Here is a 15,826-nt window from a genome sequence, read left to right on the forward strand (position 1 = left end):
GTGATTTGTTTGTAGCTGATCTCTCTACTAGTTGATTTGTGTGTATATAGCTGATCTCTCTGCAGGTTGATTTGTTTGTAGCCGATCTCTCTACAGGTAATCTGTTTGTAGCTGAACTCTCTATAAGGTGATTTGTTTGTAGCTGATCTCACTGCAGGTTGATTTGTTTTAGCTGAACTCTCTACAGGGTGATTGCTTGTAGCTGAACTCCTTACATTGTGTCTAGTTTCTAGCTGATGTCTCTACAGGGTGATTTTTTGTAGCTGAACTCTCTTCAAGGTGGTTTGTTTCTAGCTGATCTCTCTACAGGTAGATTTGTGTTGATTTGTTCATTGCTGATCGCTCTAAAGGTAATTGATTTGTTGCAGTTGAACACCCTGCAAAGTGTTTTGTTTGTAGCTGATCACTCTAAAGGGTAATTTGTTTGTAGCTGAACTCTCTCCACAGTGACTTGTGTGTAGCAGAATTCTGTGTAACTGAATTCTCTAGAGAGTGACTTAATTGTAGCTGAATTCTCTACACAGTGCATGACTTGTTTATAGCTGAACTTTCTTCAGTGTGACTTGTAATGTTCTGAATCTCTATAGTGGTATATTTGCTTAACTCTCCACATGGTGACTGTCTTCTTGCTGAACTGTCTATAAGATTAACTGTTTGCAGCTGAACTCCCTACAGAATAACTTGTGATGTAATAAAATTCTATAATGGAGTAAATAAATTAGCTGGATGCTCTATTAGGGTGACTGTTCTATTAGAGTATCTCGATCTCGCATTTGCTACACGGAGTTGGCTTTCGAATCATAACTCAGTGGTTTGTAATCCGATTCTTCTGTACTACTGCAAGGACTTTCTATGAAGATTATTCCAGCTATACACCGATTTTCAGCTCATTGCTCTAAGCGGTTTGCCTAGTAGGGGTGAAAACTAATACTTTTTTATTCATAAAAATCGATCGCGTAATTGTGACACAGGTTGGGTTTTGTGTCATATCTCCGTGGTCTTTATCTCGATTCCTTTCAAACCACCAAAAGGCACTCCTACGATGGTTACTCCATCTACATAGCAATTTTCAACTCATTCCATGAAGCGGTTTGCCCTGTAGGCGTGACAACAAATCGATCTTGTTTTACGCGAATAATCGGTCATAACTCCTGAACCATTCATCGGATTTGTACCAAATTTGATGCTAGGATTCGCCTTTGGACTCCCTTTCGGTGTGCCAAATTTCAAGGCGATCGGAGTACGCGTTTGCTTGTTATAGCAATTTTTGCAAGTGTGCGAAAAGACGAAGAAGAAGAAGAAAAAAAAACGAAACTTTGGCAGCTCGTATCTCGGAAATGGCTGGAGTGATTTCCTTCAAATTTGGAATGTAGACTCCCTTGGCTGGCGGGCAACTGTGTAGCAAATTTGGTTCCAATCAGATAAGTGATCACCGAGATACAAAGGTGTGAAAATGACGTTTTCGTTCTTCCTGTCAATATACTCACGGTGTGGTGCGCCGGCTTCTTGGGCCGCACGACACACTACCGTGTGTCTTGATTCCAAATTATTTTATGTACTTGTTTGTTAACTTTTTTTGTAAATAATTTTATTATGACTGGTGAATCCACGCATACCTCATCTGAAATGGCGCCGCGCATCCCAGCTATATCAATTATCGTCTGAAAAGTGAAGTATCCATTACGCTTCGCTGTCGGCTATGTTCAACCCATTACACAGCAATACGAATCAAGAACTTCTTGAAAAGCGCCTTTGCAATCAAAATAACCACTATGAAAAATACGGACGATTTCCGTTTCGAAGGGAAGCCATTATGTGCTCGTGCCAAATCGACACCTTTCCCTGTCAGCAAAGATGAATGGGGACACAAAGGAGGACACTGGTAAGTCCATGAAGAATGCATTGTACGTACTGCGGTATGCCAAAAGGCACCTGTTGGGCCGAAGCGATGTCGAACAGTGAAAAAATCAAGCTCGTAGCCTTACCCGATATTGAGTCACACTTGTCTGAAGGCATCAGTCAGTTACCTACTTACTCAGTCAGTAGAAAACTCCGTTGAATAAAACTGAAAGCTTGTTTGGGCTTAGTTTTACCTCACCAATACTGCCTCATCGTCGTCAGAGAAAATTAAAGCTGGTTTTTTGGTGATTTTATTTCGTGGGCCACGCCTACTGCTTTGTGGTCCCTACTATACAGTTACTATCGTACTGTATGATGGATGAGATCTATGTATAACTGGTGCAAAGTATAAGTTGGATTCCACTGAAACAATTCAAGCCTAAAAAACAGCACAAAAGATTGAGTCACTCTAATAGAGCATTCAGATATTCCAATGAAGTAGTCAATTTTGAGTCCATATTTCTAATGTAGCAGTCACTTTTGTGAAAATCCTAGCTAGTGTGCTTATGTTAGGCATATATTTCAGGAGATTAGCTAATACTAGGTTTGAAAGAAAAATTGTAATTTGCATAAAACATGCTCCATTAAAAGGTAACTTTGAAAATTAGCAATTGGCTACTATGATTTACCTTGACTAGATCCAAGAGTACTTTTGCACCAGTTGATGGCACGCATTGACACAGTTAATTATGTCAAAGCTAACTTTGCTCAAAATTTATGGGCCTTCATGATTATTATTAGAAAGCTGAGAGCAAGCAAATCAGTGAAAATCATTGCTTACATTTATACAGATGCCTACATGTTAGTCCATTAGCGGTTTGAAATATCAGTCCATATAGTGCAAATTTCTCCATATGTCAGCCTCTTATTTGCAACAAATTAGCACTATTTCTATGTTCTCATGCCCATATAGAATCCATTGATAGCCTCAATAGTGCTAAGAAACTTAATTTGGCAGATAGTTATTGCATGAAACAAAGTGAATTATTAACATTAATATGTAGGGTATAGCTACATATAGAAACATCACAGCTATGTATCTACATACATATATATAATATCTAATACAGTTAATTCAAAAATTTGAGCTTACAAATGATTAGCACTGTTACTTTGTCATTTTCGACGCAATATACAGTGCGATAGTACTATATATTAGGGATCATGCAGGAGCTTTCCAGTTCAAAGTATCACCCTAAACCAGTCTCAATTTCCCTTCATGACAGCTTAGCAGCATTGGTTAGACACAGCCAAGCTCAAAAATGTCTTCAGACTAACCCCAAACTCATTCTATAGCATTTAAATTTTTTTCTATTTAACAGAATTTTACACTGACTGACAACCAAATATAACTTAACATACAGAATTGATTTTTCCAACCGCAAACATACAATGCATACATCATGGGCTTGCCTTTGTCTTTGTGTTCTAGTTCTCTTTGTTGACAATGCAAGGTGTCAATTCACACTATATAGTGTGGTACAGCTCAACTGTGGCTGTGTAAGCTTATCGCCGGTATTTTCCATAGCAATATGATTGATAGTTGAGACACTTCTTATGCTGTTCTCTGTTTGCAATGCTGTGTAATGGTAAAAGCATAGCTGAACATGAAATGTAATAGCTACCATCATTTTTGCTTCATAATTGATAGTTGGGGCATGCGACCAGACATATATTTTGTCAGGTGCCCTCCTTCCTTTTGATGCAGTATATGCGCAAGTTCACTAGTCATAATTATGTTACAACAACAATCCTACATTTAATCCCCATACTTCAGTCTAATACAGTAGTGAAAAAAAGAGAGATTGCATATATGCTGCAGTGGACATTTAAGCCCTAATTCAGTCGTGGTTATGATTATGATTATGATTATGATTAGATACTGGAAAGACAGCACTCAGTGCTGGTTACATCCAGGAGGGGGGGGGACCCTCAAAACAAAAAGGGGGTTAATTACAACAAATCTAGTCCAAAAATACAATTATTAAACTGTTCTAGTGACTCTGTATCGATGATGTGATTAGGGAGGTTATTCCATTGCTTGATAGTTCTTGGAAAGTAACTCTGTTGGTAAGCAAGTGTTCTAGTTGGAGGAATTATATATCTGTATTGGTGATGCAATCTAGTTGGATATGAAGTAGGCTTGAAATACTCAGGGAGCTGGATAGATGGCAAAGCGTGATGTAATACTCTATATAGTAAGTTCAAACGATCAATACATCTTCTGCTCTGTAGGCTCTTCCAATGCAGTTGATCCAACAGGTAAGTGACACTACTCATTGGATTGTAATCCGATGCTACCCATCTTGCAGCACGACGTTGTACCTTCTCTAAAGTATTGATTAAGTATAGCTGGTGAGGGTCCCAGACACAACTAGCATATTCCAGCAGAGGACGTATTGATGTTAAATAGGCTGTTATCTTAACTTCTTTGGAGCATTTACTTATATTACGTTTAAGAAAGTTGAGACTTTTAGTTGCTTTGCCGCAAAGATGATCGATGTGGTGGGACCAAGACATTGATTGGTGGAATATGACCCCTAGATATGGATGCTGACTCTTCAGTTCCAGAGCTTTATTGTCAATGCTGTAGGTGGTGAGCATGGGAGTTTTGCTTCTTGAACAACGTAGAAAAACACACTTTTCAACATTTAGTTTCATTTGCCAAGTTTTAGCCCAGTGGAAGACTTTATTTAGATCTTGTTGTAGGATGCTATTGTCTTCTTCTGAATCAATAATTCTGTAAATAATACAGTCATCGGCAAAGAGACGAATCGAGGAGTTGATATTTGTAGATATGTCATTGATGTAAAGTAGGAACATTAATGGCCCAAGTACAGTGCCTTGTGGGACACCTGACTTTACTGGAACAAACCTGGAAGTTACATTATTTAGCACTACTCTTTGTTTGCGTTGTGTTAGCCAAGCCTTAATCCATTGATGAAGGTCTCCTTGTATTCCATAGTGTGATAGTTTCTGTAATAATCGTTTATGAGGAACTGAGTCAAAAGCTTTTGAGAAATCTAATAAAATTAGATCTATTTGGTTATAGACTAAGCCTGAGCCTAATATGCTCTAAATTTTACCTATTATTCTTTCCAGAATTTCCCAAAATTTTCTGTTATTATACTTTCTTTTATTCTTATATCTAGCCATTATTCCATAATAATACTCACTTAGTTTCTGTAGCTATAGTCACTTAATTCTCAAGATGCTGATATAAGTAGTTTTGTCAGAATTAATTAATCAATTAATAGCTAGCCATAAATGAAGCATTCCACCTTACACAAAATGGTTATCGAGACACACGGTAGTGTGTCATGCGGCCCAAGAAGCCGGCGTGCAACACCCTTGAGTATATTGACAGGAAGAAAAAAATGCAATTTTCGCACCTCTGTAGTTCTGTGCTGCCTTGATGAAACAAGACGATTGTTGCTGTGGATACTTCCTCCAACTTCAGCACTCCACAATCCAAATTTGAGCGAAATTGCTTCAAGCGTTCTCGAGATATGCAACTTCACAAATTGGCTTAGTTTCTTCATTTTTTTTCTTCTTATGTTTCTTCCTCTTTTCACACACTTACAAAACCTGCTATAAAATGTGAATGCCATATCCGATTGCCTTGAAATTTGGCACACAGAAGGGGGGTATAAAGACGCATCTCGGTACCAACTTTGGCAGGAATACAATAAACAGACAAAGAGTTATGAGTGATTATTTACGAAAAATAACACCAATACCAGTGGCGGATTTAGGGGGGTTTCAAGGTTTCCATGGAAACCCCCTTTGAAAAATGATTATATAACAATTTAATGTTTTAATTAATGCGGCGTGCACCTCGATTGAGATACTCTAATAAAGCAGTCACAGTAGCTATTATACAGTGTGTAGAAGGTCTGTCAATAGGCTGAGACCTTTCTTTTTTTTTGGTCTCACCTTACCAAACCAGACAATGCAGTGCAGACTTTTGCACATCTCATGTCTCCACCTTCTAAACTGGAAACCCCCTTTATAAATTCCTAGATCCACCACTGAATATGTTGTCACGCCTACTGGGTAAACCGCGTATGGGAAGAAGCTGAAAATCGGTGGGTGAATAGGTCAACTATTGAACTTCAAACCTTTTGTGGTTTGAAAGAAATTGAGCTAAAAACCAAGAAGATACAACGAAAAAACCAACAGTGGGTAACAATTATGCAATTGAGATTAGCTAATAAAATACAACTGCTTGCCACGTCTACCATATAAACCGCTTGGGGTAATGCTTTGAAAATCACTGTATAGATGGAGTAATTATCTTAGAAAGGCTCTTCAATGGTGTAGAAGAATCAGACATAAAGCCACGGAGTTATAACACGAAATCCAACTTGGTGTAGCAAGTGCGAGATCGAGATCCTCTAATAGAGCAGTCATCCTAATAGAGCAGTCACCCTGAAGAGAATTCAAGAGATCAGCTAGAAACAAGTAACCTGTATAGAGATCAGCTACAAAGAAACCACCATGTAGTGAGTTCAGCTACAAACAAATCGCCCTGTAGAGAGATCAGCTAGAAGAAGCTACCTTGTAGAGAGTTCAGCTACAAAGAAATCATCATGTAGAGAGTTCAGCGGTCAGCTAGAAGAAGTTACCTTGTAGAGAGTTCAGCTACAAAGAAACTATCATGTAGAGAGTTCAGCTGCAAACAAACCACATGTAGAGAGTTCAGCTACAAAGAAGCCATTCTGTAAAAAGCTCAGCTGCAAACAAATCACCTGTACAGAATTCAGCTACAAACAAATTACCCTGTAGAGAGATCAGCTAGAAGAAGTTACCTTGTAGATAGTTCAGCTACAAACAAATCATCCTGTAGAGAGATTAGCTAGAAGAAGTTACCTTGTAGATTGTTCAACTACAAACAATTCACCCTGTAGAGAGAGAAGCTAGAAGAAGTCACCTTGTAGAATGTTCAGTTACAAAGAAACCACCATGGAGAGTTCTGTAAGAAATATAATTATGTATTATATCAAGACACACGGTAGTGTGTCGTGCGGCCCAAGAAGCCGGCGCGTAACACCCGTGAGTATATTGACAGGAAGAAAGAAAACGCAATTTTCGCACCTCCGTAGCTCTGTGCTTCCTTGATGAAACAAGACGATTTTTGCTGTGGACATGTCCCCCAACTGCAGCACTCTACATTCCAAATTTGAGCGAAATCGCTTCGCGCGTTCCCGAGATATGCGACTTCAAAAATTGGCTGAGTTTCTTCGTTTTTTTTCTTCTTCTTATTTTTCTTTTTCTTGTCGCACACTTACAAAAACTGCTATAAAACTCGAACGCGTAATCCGATTGCCTTGAAATTAGGCACACAGAAGGGGGGTATAAAGGCGCATCTCGGTACCAACTTTGGCTGGAATACCATAAACAGACAAAGAGTTATGAGCGATTATGCACGAAAAATAACACCAATATGTTGTCACGCCTACAGGGTAAACCGCGTATGGGAAGAAGCTGAAAATCGGTGGGTGAATAGGTTAACTATTGAACCTCAAACCTTTTGTGGTTTGAAAGAAATCGAGCTAAAACCCAGGAAGATACAGCGAAAAAATCAACAGTGTGTAACAATTACGCAATCGAGATTAGCTAATTTTTAATATTTTTATTTTATTATTATTATTATTATTATGCTTGCCACGCCTACCAGGTAAACCGCTTGGGGTAATGCTTTCAAAATCGCTGTACAGATGGAGTTATCATCTTAGAAAGGCTCTTCAATGGTGTAGAAGAATCAGACTTAAAGCCACGGAGTTATAACACGAAATCCAACTTGATGTAGCAAGTGCGAGATCGAGATACTCTAATAGAGCAGTCATCCTAATAGAGCAGTCACCCTGAACAGAATTCAAGAGATCAGTTAGAAATAGTAACCTGTATAGAGATCAACTACAAACAAATCACCCTGTAGAGAGTTCAGCTACAAACAATTCACCCTGTTAAAACATCAGTTAGAAGAAGATTTCTTGTAGAGAGTTCAGATACAAACAAATCACCCTGTTGAAAGATCAGCTAGAAGATGTCACCTTGTAGATACTTCAGTTACAAAGAAACCACCATGTAGAGAATTCAGCTACAAACTAGTGACCCTGTAGATACATCAGCTAGAAGAAGTTACCTTGTAGAGAGTTCAGCTACAAAGAAACCATTCTGTAAAGAGCTCAGCTGCAAACAAATCACCTATACAGAATTCAGCTACAAACAAATCACCCTGTAGAGAGATCAGCTAGAAGAAGTTACCTTGTAGATAGTTCAGCTACAAACAAATCATCCTGTAGAGAGATCAGCTAGAAGAAGTTACCTTGTAGATAGTTCAGCTACAAACAATTCACCCTGTACAGAGCTCAGTTAAAAGAGGTTTCCTTGTAAAAAGTTCAGCTACAAACAAATCACCCTGTAGAGAGATAAGTAAGAAGAAGTTACCTTGTAGATCGTTCTGCTACAAACAATTCACCCTGTAAAGAGATCAGCTAGAAGAAGTTACCTTGTAGAGAGTTCAGCTACAAAGAAACCATCATGTAGAGAATTCAGCCGCAAACAAATCATGTATAGAGAGTTCAGCTACAAACAAATCTCCCTGTAGAGAGATCAGCTAGAAGAAGTTTCCTTGTAGAGAGTTCTGCTACAAACAAATCACCCTGTAGAAAGATCAGCTAGAAGAAATCACCTCGTAGAGAATTCAGCTTCAAAGAAACAATCATGTGAGAGTTCAGGTACAAACAAATTGTCCTGTAGAGAGATCAGCTAGAAGAAGTTACCTTGTAGAGAGTTCAGCTACAAAGAAACCATCATGTAGATAGTTCAGGTACAAACAAATCACCCTGTAGAAAGATCAGCTATAGAAGAAATCACCTTATAGAGAGTTCAGCTACAAAGAAACAATCATGTAGAGAGTTCAGCTACAAACAAATCGGCCTGTAGAGAGATCAGCTAGAAGAAATTACCTTGTAGAGAGTTCAGCTACAAAGAAACAATCATGTAGAGAGCTCAGCTGCAAACAAATCACCTGTAGAGAGTTCAGCTAGAAACAAGTCACCCTGTAGAGAGATCAGCTAGAAACAAGTCACCTTGTAGAGAGTTCAGCTAGAAGAAGTAACATTGTAGAGCTACAAAGAAGCTACCATGTAGAGTTCAGCTGCAAACAAATCACCCTGTAGAGAACTCAGCTACAAACAAATCGCCCTGTAGAAAGATTAGCTAGAAGAAGTTACCTTATAGGGAGTTCAGCTATGAACAGATCACCCTGTAGAGAGTTCAGCTACAAACAAATCACCCTGTAGAGAGTTAAGTTACAAAGAAACCACCATGTAGAGAGTTCAGCTGCAAAAAAAATCAATCACTCTGTAGAGAGTTCAGCTAGAAGAAGTCACCTTGTAGAGAGTTAAGCTGCAAATAAATCACCCTGTAGAGAATTCAGCTACAAACAAATCACCCTGTAGAAAGATCAGCTAGAAGAAGTTACCTTGTAGAGAGTTCAGCTACAAAGAAACCACCATGTAGAGAGTTCAGCTGCAAACAAATCACCTGTAGAGAGCTCAGCTAGAAACAAGTCACCCTGTAGAGAGATCAGCTAGAAACAAGTCACCCTGTAGAGAGTTCAGCTAGAAGAAGTCACATTGTAGAGAGTTCAGCTACAAAGAAACTACCACGTAGAGAATCCAGCTGCAAACAAATCATCCTGTAGAGAGTTCAGCTAGAAGAAGTCACCTTTTAGAGAGTTCAGCTACAAAGCAACCACCATGTAAAGAGTTCAGCTGCAAAAAACTCAATCACCTTGTAGAAAGATCGGCTAGAAGAAGTTACCTTGTAGAGAGTTCAGCTACAAAGAAACCACCATGTAGAGAGTTCAGCTGCAAACAAATCACCTGTAGAGAGTTCAGCTAGAAACAAGTCACCCTGTAGAGAGATCAGCTAGAAACAAGTCACCTTGTAGAGAGTTCAGCTAGAAGAAGTCACATTGTAGAGCTACAAAGAAACTACCATGTAGAGTTCAGCTGCAAACAAATCACCCTGTAGAGAACTCAGCTACAAACAAATCGCCCTGTAGAAAGATTGACTAGAAGAAGTTACCTTATAGGGAGTTCAGCTATGAACAGATCACCCTGTAGAGAGTTCAGCTACAAACAAATCACCATGTAGAGAGTTCAGCTGCAAAAAAAATCAATCACTCTGTTGAGAGTTCAGCTAGAAGAAGTCACCTTGAAGAGAGTTAAGCTGCAAATAAATCACCCTGTAGAGAATTCAGCTACAAACAAATCACCCTGTAGAAAGATCAGCTAGAAGAAGTTACCTTGTAGAGAGTTCAGCTACAAAGAAACCACCATGTAGAGAGTTCAGCTGCAAACAAATCACCTGTAGAGAGTTCAGCTAGAAACAAGCCACCCTGTAGAGAGATCAGCTAAAAACAAGTCACCCTGTAGAGAGTTCAGCTAGAAGAAGTCACATTGTACAGAGTTCAGCTACAAAGAAACTACCACGTAGAGAGTTCAGCTGCAAACAAATCATCCTGTAGAGAGTTCAGCTAGAAGAAGTCACCTTTTAGAGAGTTCAGCTACAAAGCAACCACCATGTAAAGAGTTCAGCTGCAAAAAACTCAATCACCTTGTAGAAAGATCGGCTAGAAGAAGTTACCTTGTAGAGAGTTCAGCTACAAAGAAACCACCATGTAGAGAGTTCAGCTGGAAACAAATCACCTGTAGAGAGTTCAGCTAGAAACAAGTCACCCTGTAGAGAGTTCAGCTAGAAGAAGTCACATTGTAGAGAGTTCAGCTACAATGAAACTCCCATGTAGAGAGTTCAGCTGCAAACAAATCACCTGTACAGAACTCAGCTACAAACAAATATGCAGTGTAAAAAGATCAGCCAGAAGAAGTTACCTTGTAGAGAGTTCAGCTACAACGAAACCACCATGTATATGGTTAAGCTACAAACAAATCACCTGTAGAGAGTTCAGCTAGAAACAAGTCACCCTGTAGAGAGATCAGCTAGAAACAAGTCACATTGTAGAGAGTTCAGCTACAAAGAAACCACCATTTAGAGAGTTCAGCTGCAAACAAATCACCAAGTAGAAAGTTCAGCTATGAACAGATCACCCTGTTGAGAGTTCAGTTAGAAACAAGGAATCCTGTAGAGAGATCACCTAGAAGTATCGCCTTGTAGAGAGTTCAGCTACAAACAAATCACCTGTAGAGAGTTCATCTACAAACAAATCAACCTGTAGAGAGATCAGCTAGAAGAAGTCACCTTGTAGAGAGTTCAGCTATAAAGAAACCACCATGTAGAGAATTCAGCTGCAAACAAACACCCTGTAGAGAACTCAGCTACAAACAAATCGCCCTGTAGAAAGATCAGCTAGAAGAAGTTACCTTGTAGGGATTTCAGCTACAAACAAATCACCCTGTAGAGAGTTCAGCTACAAAGAAACCATTCTGTAAAGAGCTCAGCTGCAAACAAATCAATTGTACAGAATTCAGCTACAAACAAATCACCCTGTAGAGAGATCAGCTAGAAGAAATTACCTTGTAGATAGTTCAGCTACAAACAAATCACCCTGTAGAAAGATCAGTTAGAAGAAGTTACCTTGGAGAAAGTTCAGCTACAAAGAAACCATTTTGTAAAGAGCTCAGCTGCAAACAAATCACCTGTACAGAATTCAACTACGAACAAATCACCCTGTAGAGAGATCAGCTATAAGAAGTTACCTTGTAGATAGTTCAGCTACAAACAAATCTCCCTGTAGAGAGATCAGCTAGAAGAAATTACCTTGTAGAGAGTTCAGCTACAAAGAAACCACCATGTAGAGAGTTCAGCTGCAAAGAAATCACCCTGTAGAAAATTCTGCCAGAAACAAATTGTCCTGTAGAAAGATCAGTTAGAAGAAGTTACCTTTTAGAGAGTTCAGCTACAAAGAAACCATTCTGTAAGAGCTCAGTTGCAAACAAATCACCTATACAGAATTCAGCTACAAACACATCACGCTGTAGAGAGATCAGCTAGAAGAAGTTACCTTGTAGATCGTTCAGCTACAAACAATTCACCCTGTAGAGAGAGCAATTAGAAGAAGTCACCTTGTAGAGTGTTCAGTTACAAAGAAACCACCATGGAGATTTCTGTAATCAATATAATATTATGTGACCGGATTTGCGAAAAGGGGTCTTCCACACACATCCAATTCCGTAAACGTTGGAGACCATAACTCAGTGTTCAAGTAACATATTAACCTGAAAATTTCACCATGTATTCAGCTATAGTGGTGCTCACCACTGCCCAAAATTCAAGGCAATAGCTCTTTCCAATCTGAAGTTATCAATTGTCAAATTTGGCAAATTGGATGTGTGTGGAAGACCCGTTTTTGCAAATCCGGTCACATATGTATTATATGTATAATTTGTACATTTACTGATAAAATATTTAAAGTACATCTACTTCATCTTTTCTTCTTCCTGTAGTAAAGAAAAAAACATAGGTTAAAAAAGTCCCAAAGCTGGCCATAGGCCGGCTTTGGGGTATACAAATACAAAAAGAAATGAAATCTAATCCAAAACAGCCAAGCTGTAAAAAAAGTGTGCGGCCCTCAGAAAGGCTATGGTGAAAAAAGATGTGAAATCCAAGGTGGCGGCCAAGAAATGGCTGTGATGGTAGGTTAATGGTAAAAATTTTAATAACGACAATTCAGGTGAATTTTGTGCCAATTGACCAAGCGGCATCAAAATTCATCTGAATTGTCGTTATTAAAATTTTTACCATTAAACTACCATCACAGCCATTTCTTGGCCGCCACCTTGGATTTCACATCTTTTTTCACCATAGCCTTTTTGAGGGCTGCACTTTTTTTTACAGCTTGGCTGTTTTGCCATTACAACAGATGTAAAATAGTTATCAGGAGTATAACAAAAGAGTTTTCAATTATCAGTGTATATCAATATGTTTGTTGAAAAACTTAAAGAAGATACACTGGTATAAGATGTGCAAGTTTCAGAATTGCTGATAATCATGCAGTTAAATCCCTGATGCTGTCTGCAGATTGTTAACATGAAACAATCTGACTGCTCTATTAGAGTATTTGAATGTTCTATTAGAGTATATCGATCTTTTAGCGGTTTTTCAGCTCCTTTCAGCCAGCACTCGTATAATAATGCCAGCTATCTATCATTCTTAGTAGTTTTGTTCTTTTATTTTTTTATTTTTTATTTATGATTACTGGGCAGCCAGCACAGCTGGTGTGCCCAGGAAAAAAAAAGGGAATCACAGTATTAGGTACAATTATATACTAACTAATGTGGTGTTGATTGTTTGTAAAGTGTGATATCAAGTTAGTTGTAAACTCATCATAGTTTGTCATCTCTATAATAAATACAGGCAGTTCATTCCATTCTTTGATTGATCTTGAGTAAAATGATTGTTGATAAGATGTTGTTGATGGTGTGGGCAGGATAAAATGCAAGGGATGATAGTGTCTTGTTTGTCTCTCTACAGATTGATAATATGGGGGAATTGATAGGGATTTGTCTTGATGGAGGATTTTGTGGAGCAGTTGCAGTCTAGATATCTTTCGTCATGTCCGTAGGGTAGGCCTGGATAGTTGATTTAATATTTGTGTCACGGAGCTAGTTCTGTTGTAATCACTGATGACCCACCTGGCTGCTCTACGCTGGATTTTTTCCAATTTGTCTACATCAACATTATAACAGGGGTCCCAAACAACTGAGGCAAACTCCATTTGGGGTCTTACCATGGTAAGATATGCTTGTGTTTTTACTTCTCTTGAACAATCACTCAGATTACGCTTTATAAAATTTAAAGTATTAGATGCTTTCTTAGCTATGTTTGATATGTGTGACGACCATGACAATGTCTTATTCAACATGATCCCCAGGTAGAGATGCTGGTCAGTTTCTTTTAGGAAAGAATTATTAAGTGTATAGTGATGAACTATTGGTGTTAGGGATCTGCTACATCAAATTAGTGCACATTTTGTAACATTTAGTCTAAGCTGCCATATTTTGACACAATGTGAGATTTGATCTAGGTCTTGTTGGAGAATGATGGTGTCTTCTGGAGAGTTAATAACTCTGTACAAAAGACAGTCGTCTGCAAATATTCGTAAAGGCGACTTTATGTTGGTGGTGATGTCATTTATGTACAACAGGAACATAAGAGGACCGAGGACTGTGCCCTGAGGGACACCAGATGTTACAGCTACTGAGCTAGATGTTATACCATCAAGAAGGATTTGCTGGGTGCGGTTGGAAAGCCATGCCTTAATCCAGTTATAAGTGTCATTCTGAATTCCATAAAAATGAAGTTTGGTAAGGAGTCGTTGATGGGGAACAGTATCGAAAGCTTTAGCAAAGTTGAGAAGGATTACATCAACTTGCTTCCGGTGATGTAACTGGGTGACACAGGAATGAACCCATGTTGATTCTCTATGAGAATATTGTTGTTGTTTAAGTGATTCATGATGTTGTGATATATGATGTGCTCAAGGACTTTGGAGCAAATAGATGTCAGAGAGATGGGCCTATAGTTAGAAGCATCATCACGTCTTCCTTTTTTGTGAACTGGACATATGTTAGCTGTAAGCCAGTCTTTAGGTAAAATACCTGTTGTGAATGATTTGGTGAATATCACTTTTAGCACTGGAGAGATTTCTTCAGCACAGTTTCTAAGAATATAGGGAGGAATACGATCAGGACAACTTGCTTTATTTACTTGAAGATTACAGAGTGCTTGCTGTATTCCATTTAAGGAGAATGTGATATCAGACATGATGGGAAATGAATTTCCAGTATCAGAAGATGTGGCCATTGTTGGAATATTGTCGATATCTTCATGAGTAAAACTGACTTAAATTGTTTGTTGAGTGCTTCAGCCTTGCTTAACGTATCTGTGTGGGGAGACCCATCAATCATGATTGTGGAGATTGCATTAGTGTCTTTTCTTTTTGCTTTTATATACTTCCAGAATTGTCTTTTGTTCCCACCAAAGGAGTTGTCAAATAGTCTTCCATAGTAATTATTGTGGACATCTTTTAACTTTACATTAATCAAATTCTTTATTTTTTTATAAGCATTCCAGTCATCTTGCCTATTATTCTTCTTAGCAGCATTATATAGATGTTTTCTAGTTTTCATATCCTTTTTAATCTCATGGTTAATCCAAGGTAGACTCTTGTTAGATCGAACTGTTCTATGTGGTACATGTTTGTCTATGCATTCATGAATAGCGTCTTTAAATTCCGACCACATTGTATCAACGGATTTGGAAGTTGAGTCACTTTGTAGGAAATAGTTCGCAAAATCCTGTAGGTCCCTTTTAATATTGGTGAGATCACATCTATGGTATAATGCTACCTTGTGTGGAGGCTTGTGTATGGCTGATTTATGTGTTACTGAGAGTTGAAACTGAATAGCATCATGATCAGAGATTCCTGGAACTACATTTAAATTATGAATATTGTTATTGTTAGATAAGACCAAGTCTAATATGTTGTTCTGGCGGGTGGGTTCAGTGACATACTGCTCTAAACTAGCATCATTCATGGTCTCAAGAAATACATTATTAAGTTCACTGCCATAAGTTGGATTAGGGTTTAGTAGACCATAACCATCTGACCACACAACACTAGGAAAATTAAAGTCGCCCATAAGTAAAATTGATGGTATGCTGTGTGACTTTTCTACTAATTTGTTTAGAGATATCTGAAGTTGTAAAATAGGATTTAAATTGTTGTCAGGTGAACGATAATATGAACAAACATAGATAGGTTGTGTATTAGGAATTGATACCTTAGCCCAAACTAGCTCTGCATTAGTATTTAGTTCACATTCTCCTGAAACATTAAATTGCCTTTTCACAGCAATGAAGACCCCCCCAACTCCCTCATCCCGATCCTTTC

The 15,826-nt window shown here is 38.4% G+C and overlaps 1 protein-coding gene across 1 annotated transcript in view; it reads right to left on the reverse strand.

Annotated features, from left to right (window-relative positions):
• LOC136255059 (uncharacterized) overlaps positions 1–15,575 on the reverse strand; it is a 35,610-nt gene extending 20,035 nt beyond the window's left edge. Inside the window, exon 1 of the mRNA XM_066047777.1 lies at positions 15,282–15,575. Coding sequence (XP_065903849.1) covers positions 15,282–15,575 — 294 coding nt within the window. The remainder of the gene's footprint in view (positions 1–15,281) is intronic.
• Positions 15,576–15,826: the final 251 nt, after the last annotated feature.

Source organism: Dysidea avara, chromosome 5 (assembly GCF_963678975.1).
Source record: "Dysidea avara chromosome 5, odDysAvar1.4, whole genome shotgun sequence".
NCBI lineage: Eukaryota > Metazoa > Porifera > Demospongiae > Dictyoceratida > Dysideidae > Dysidea > Dysidea avara.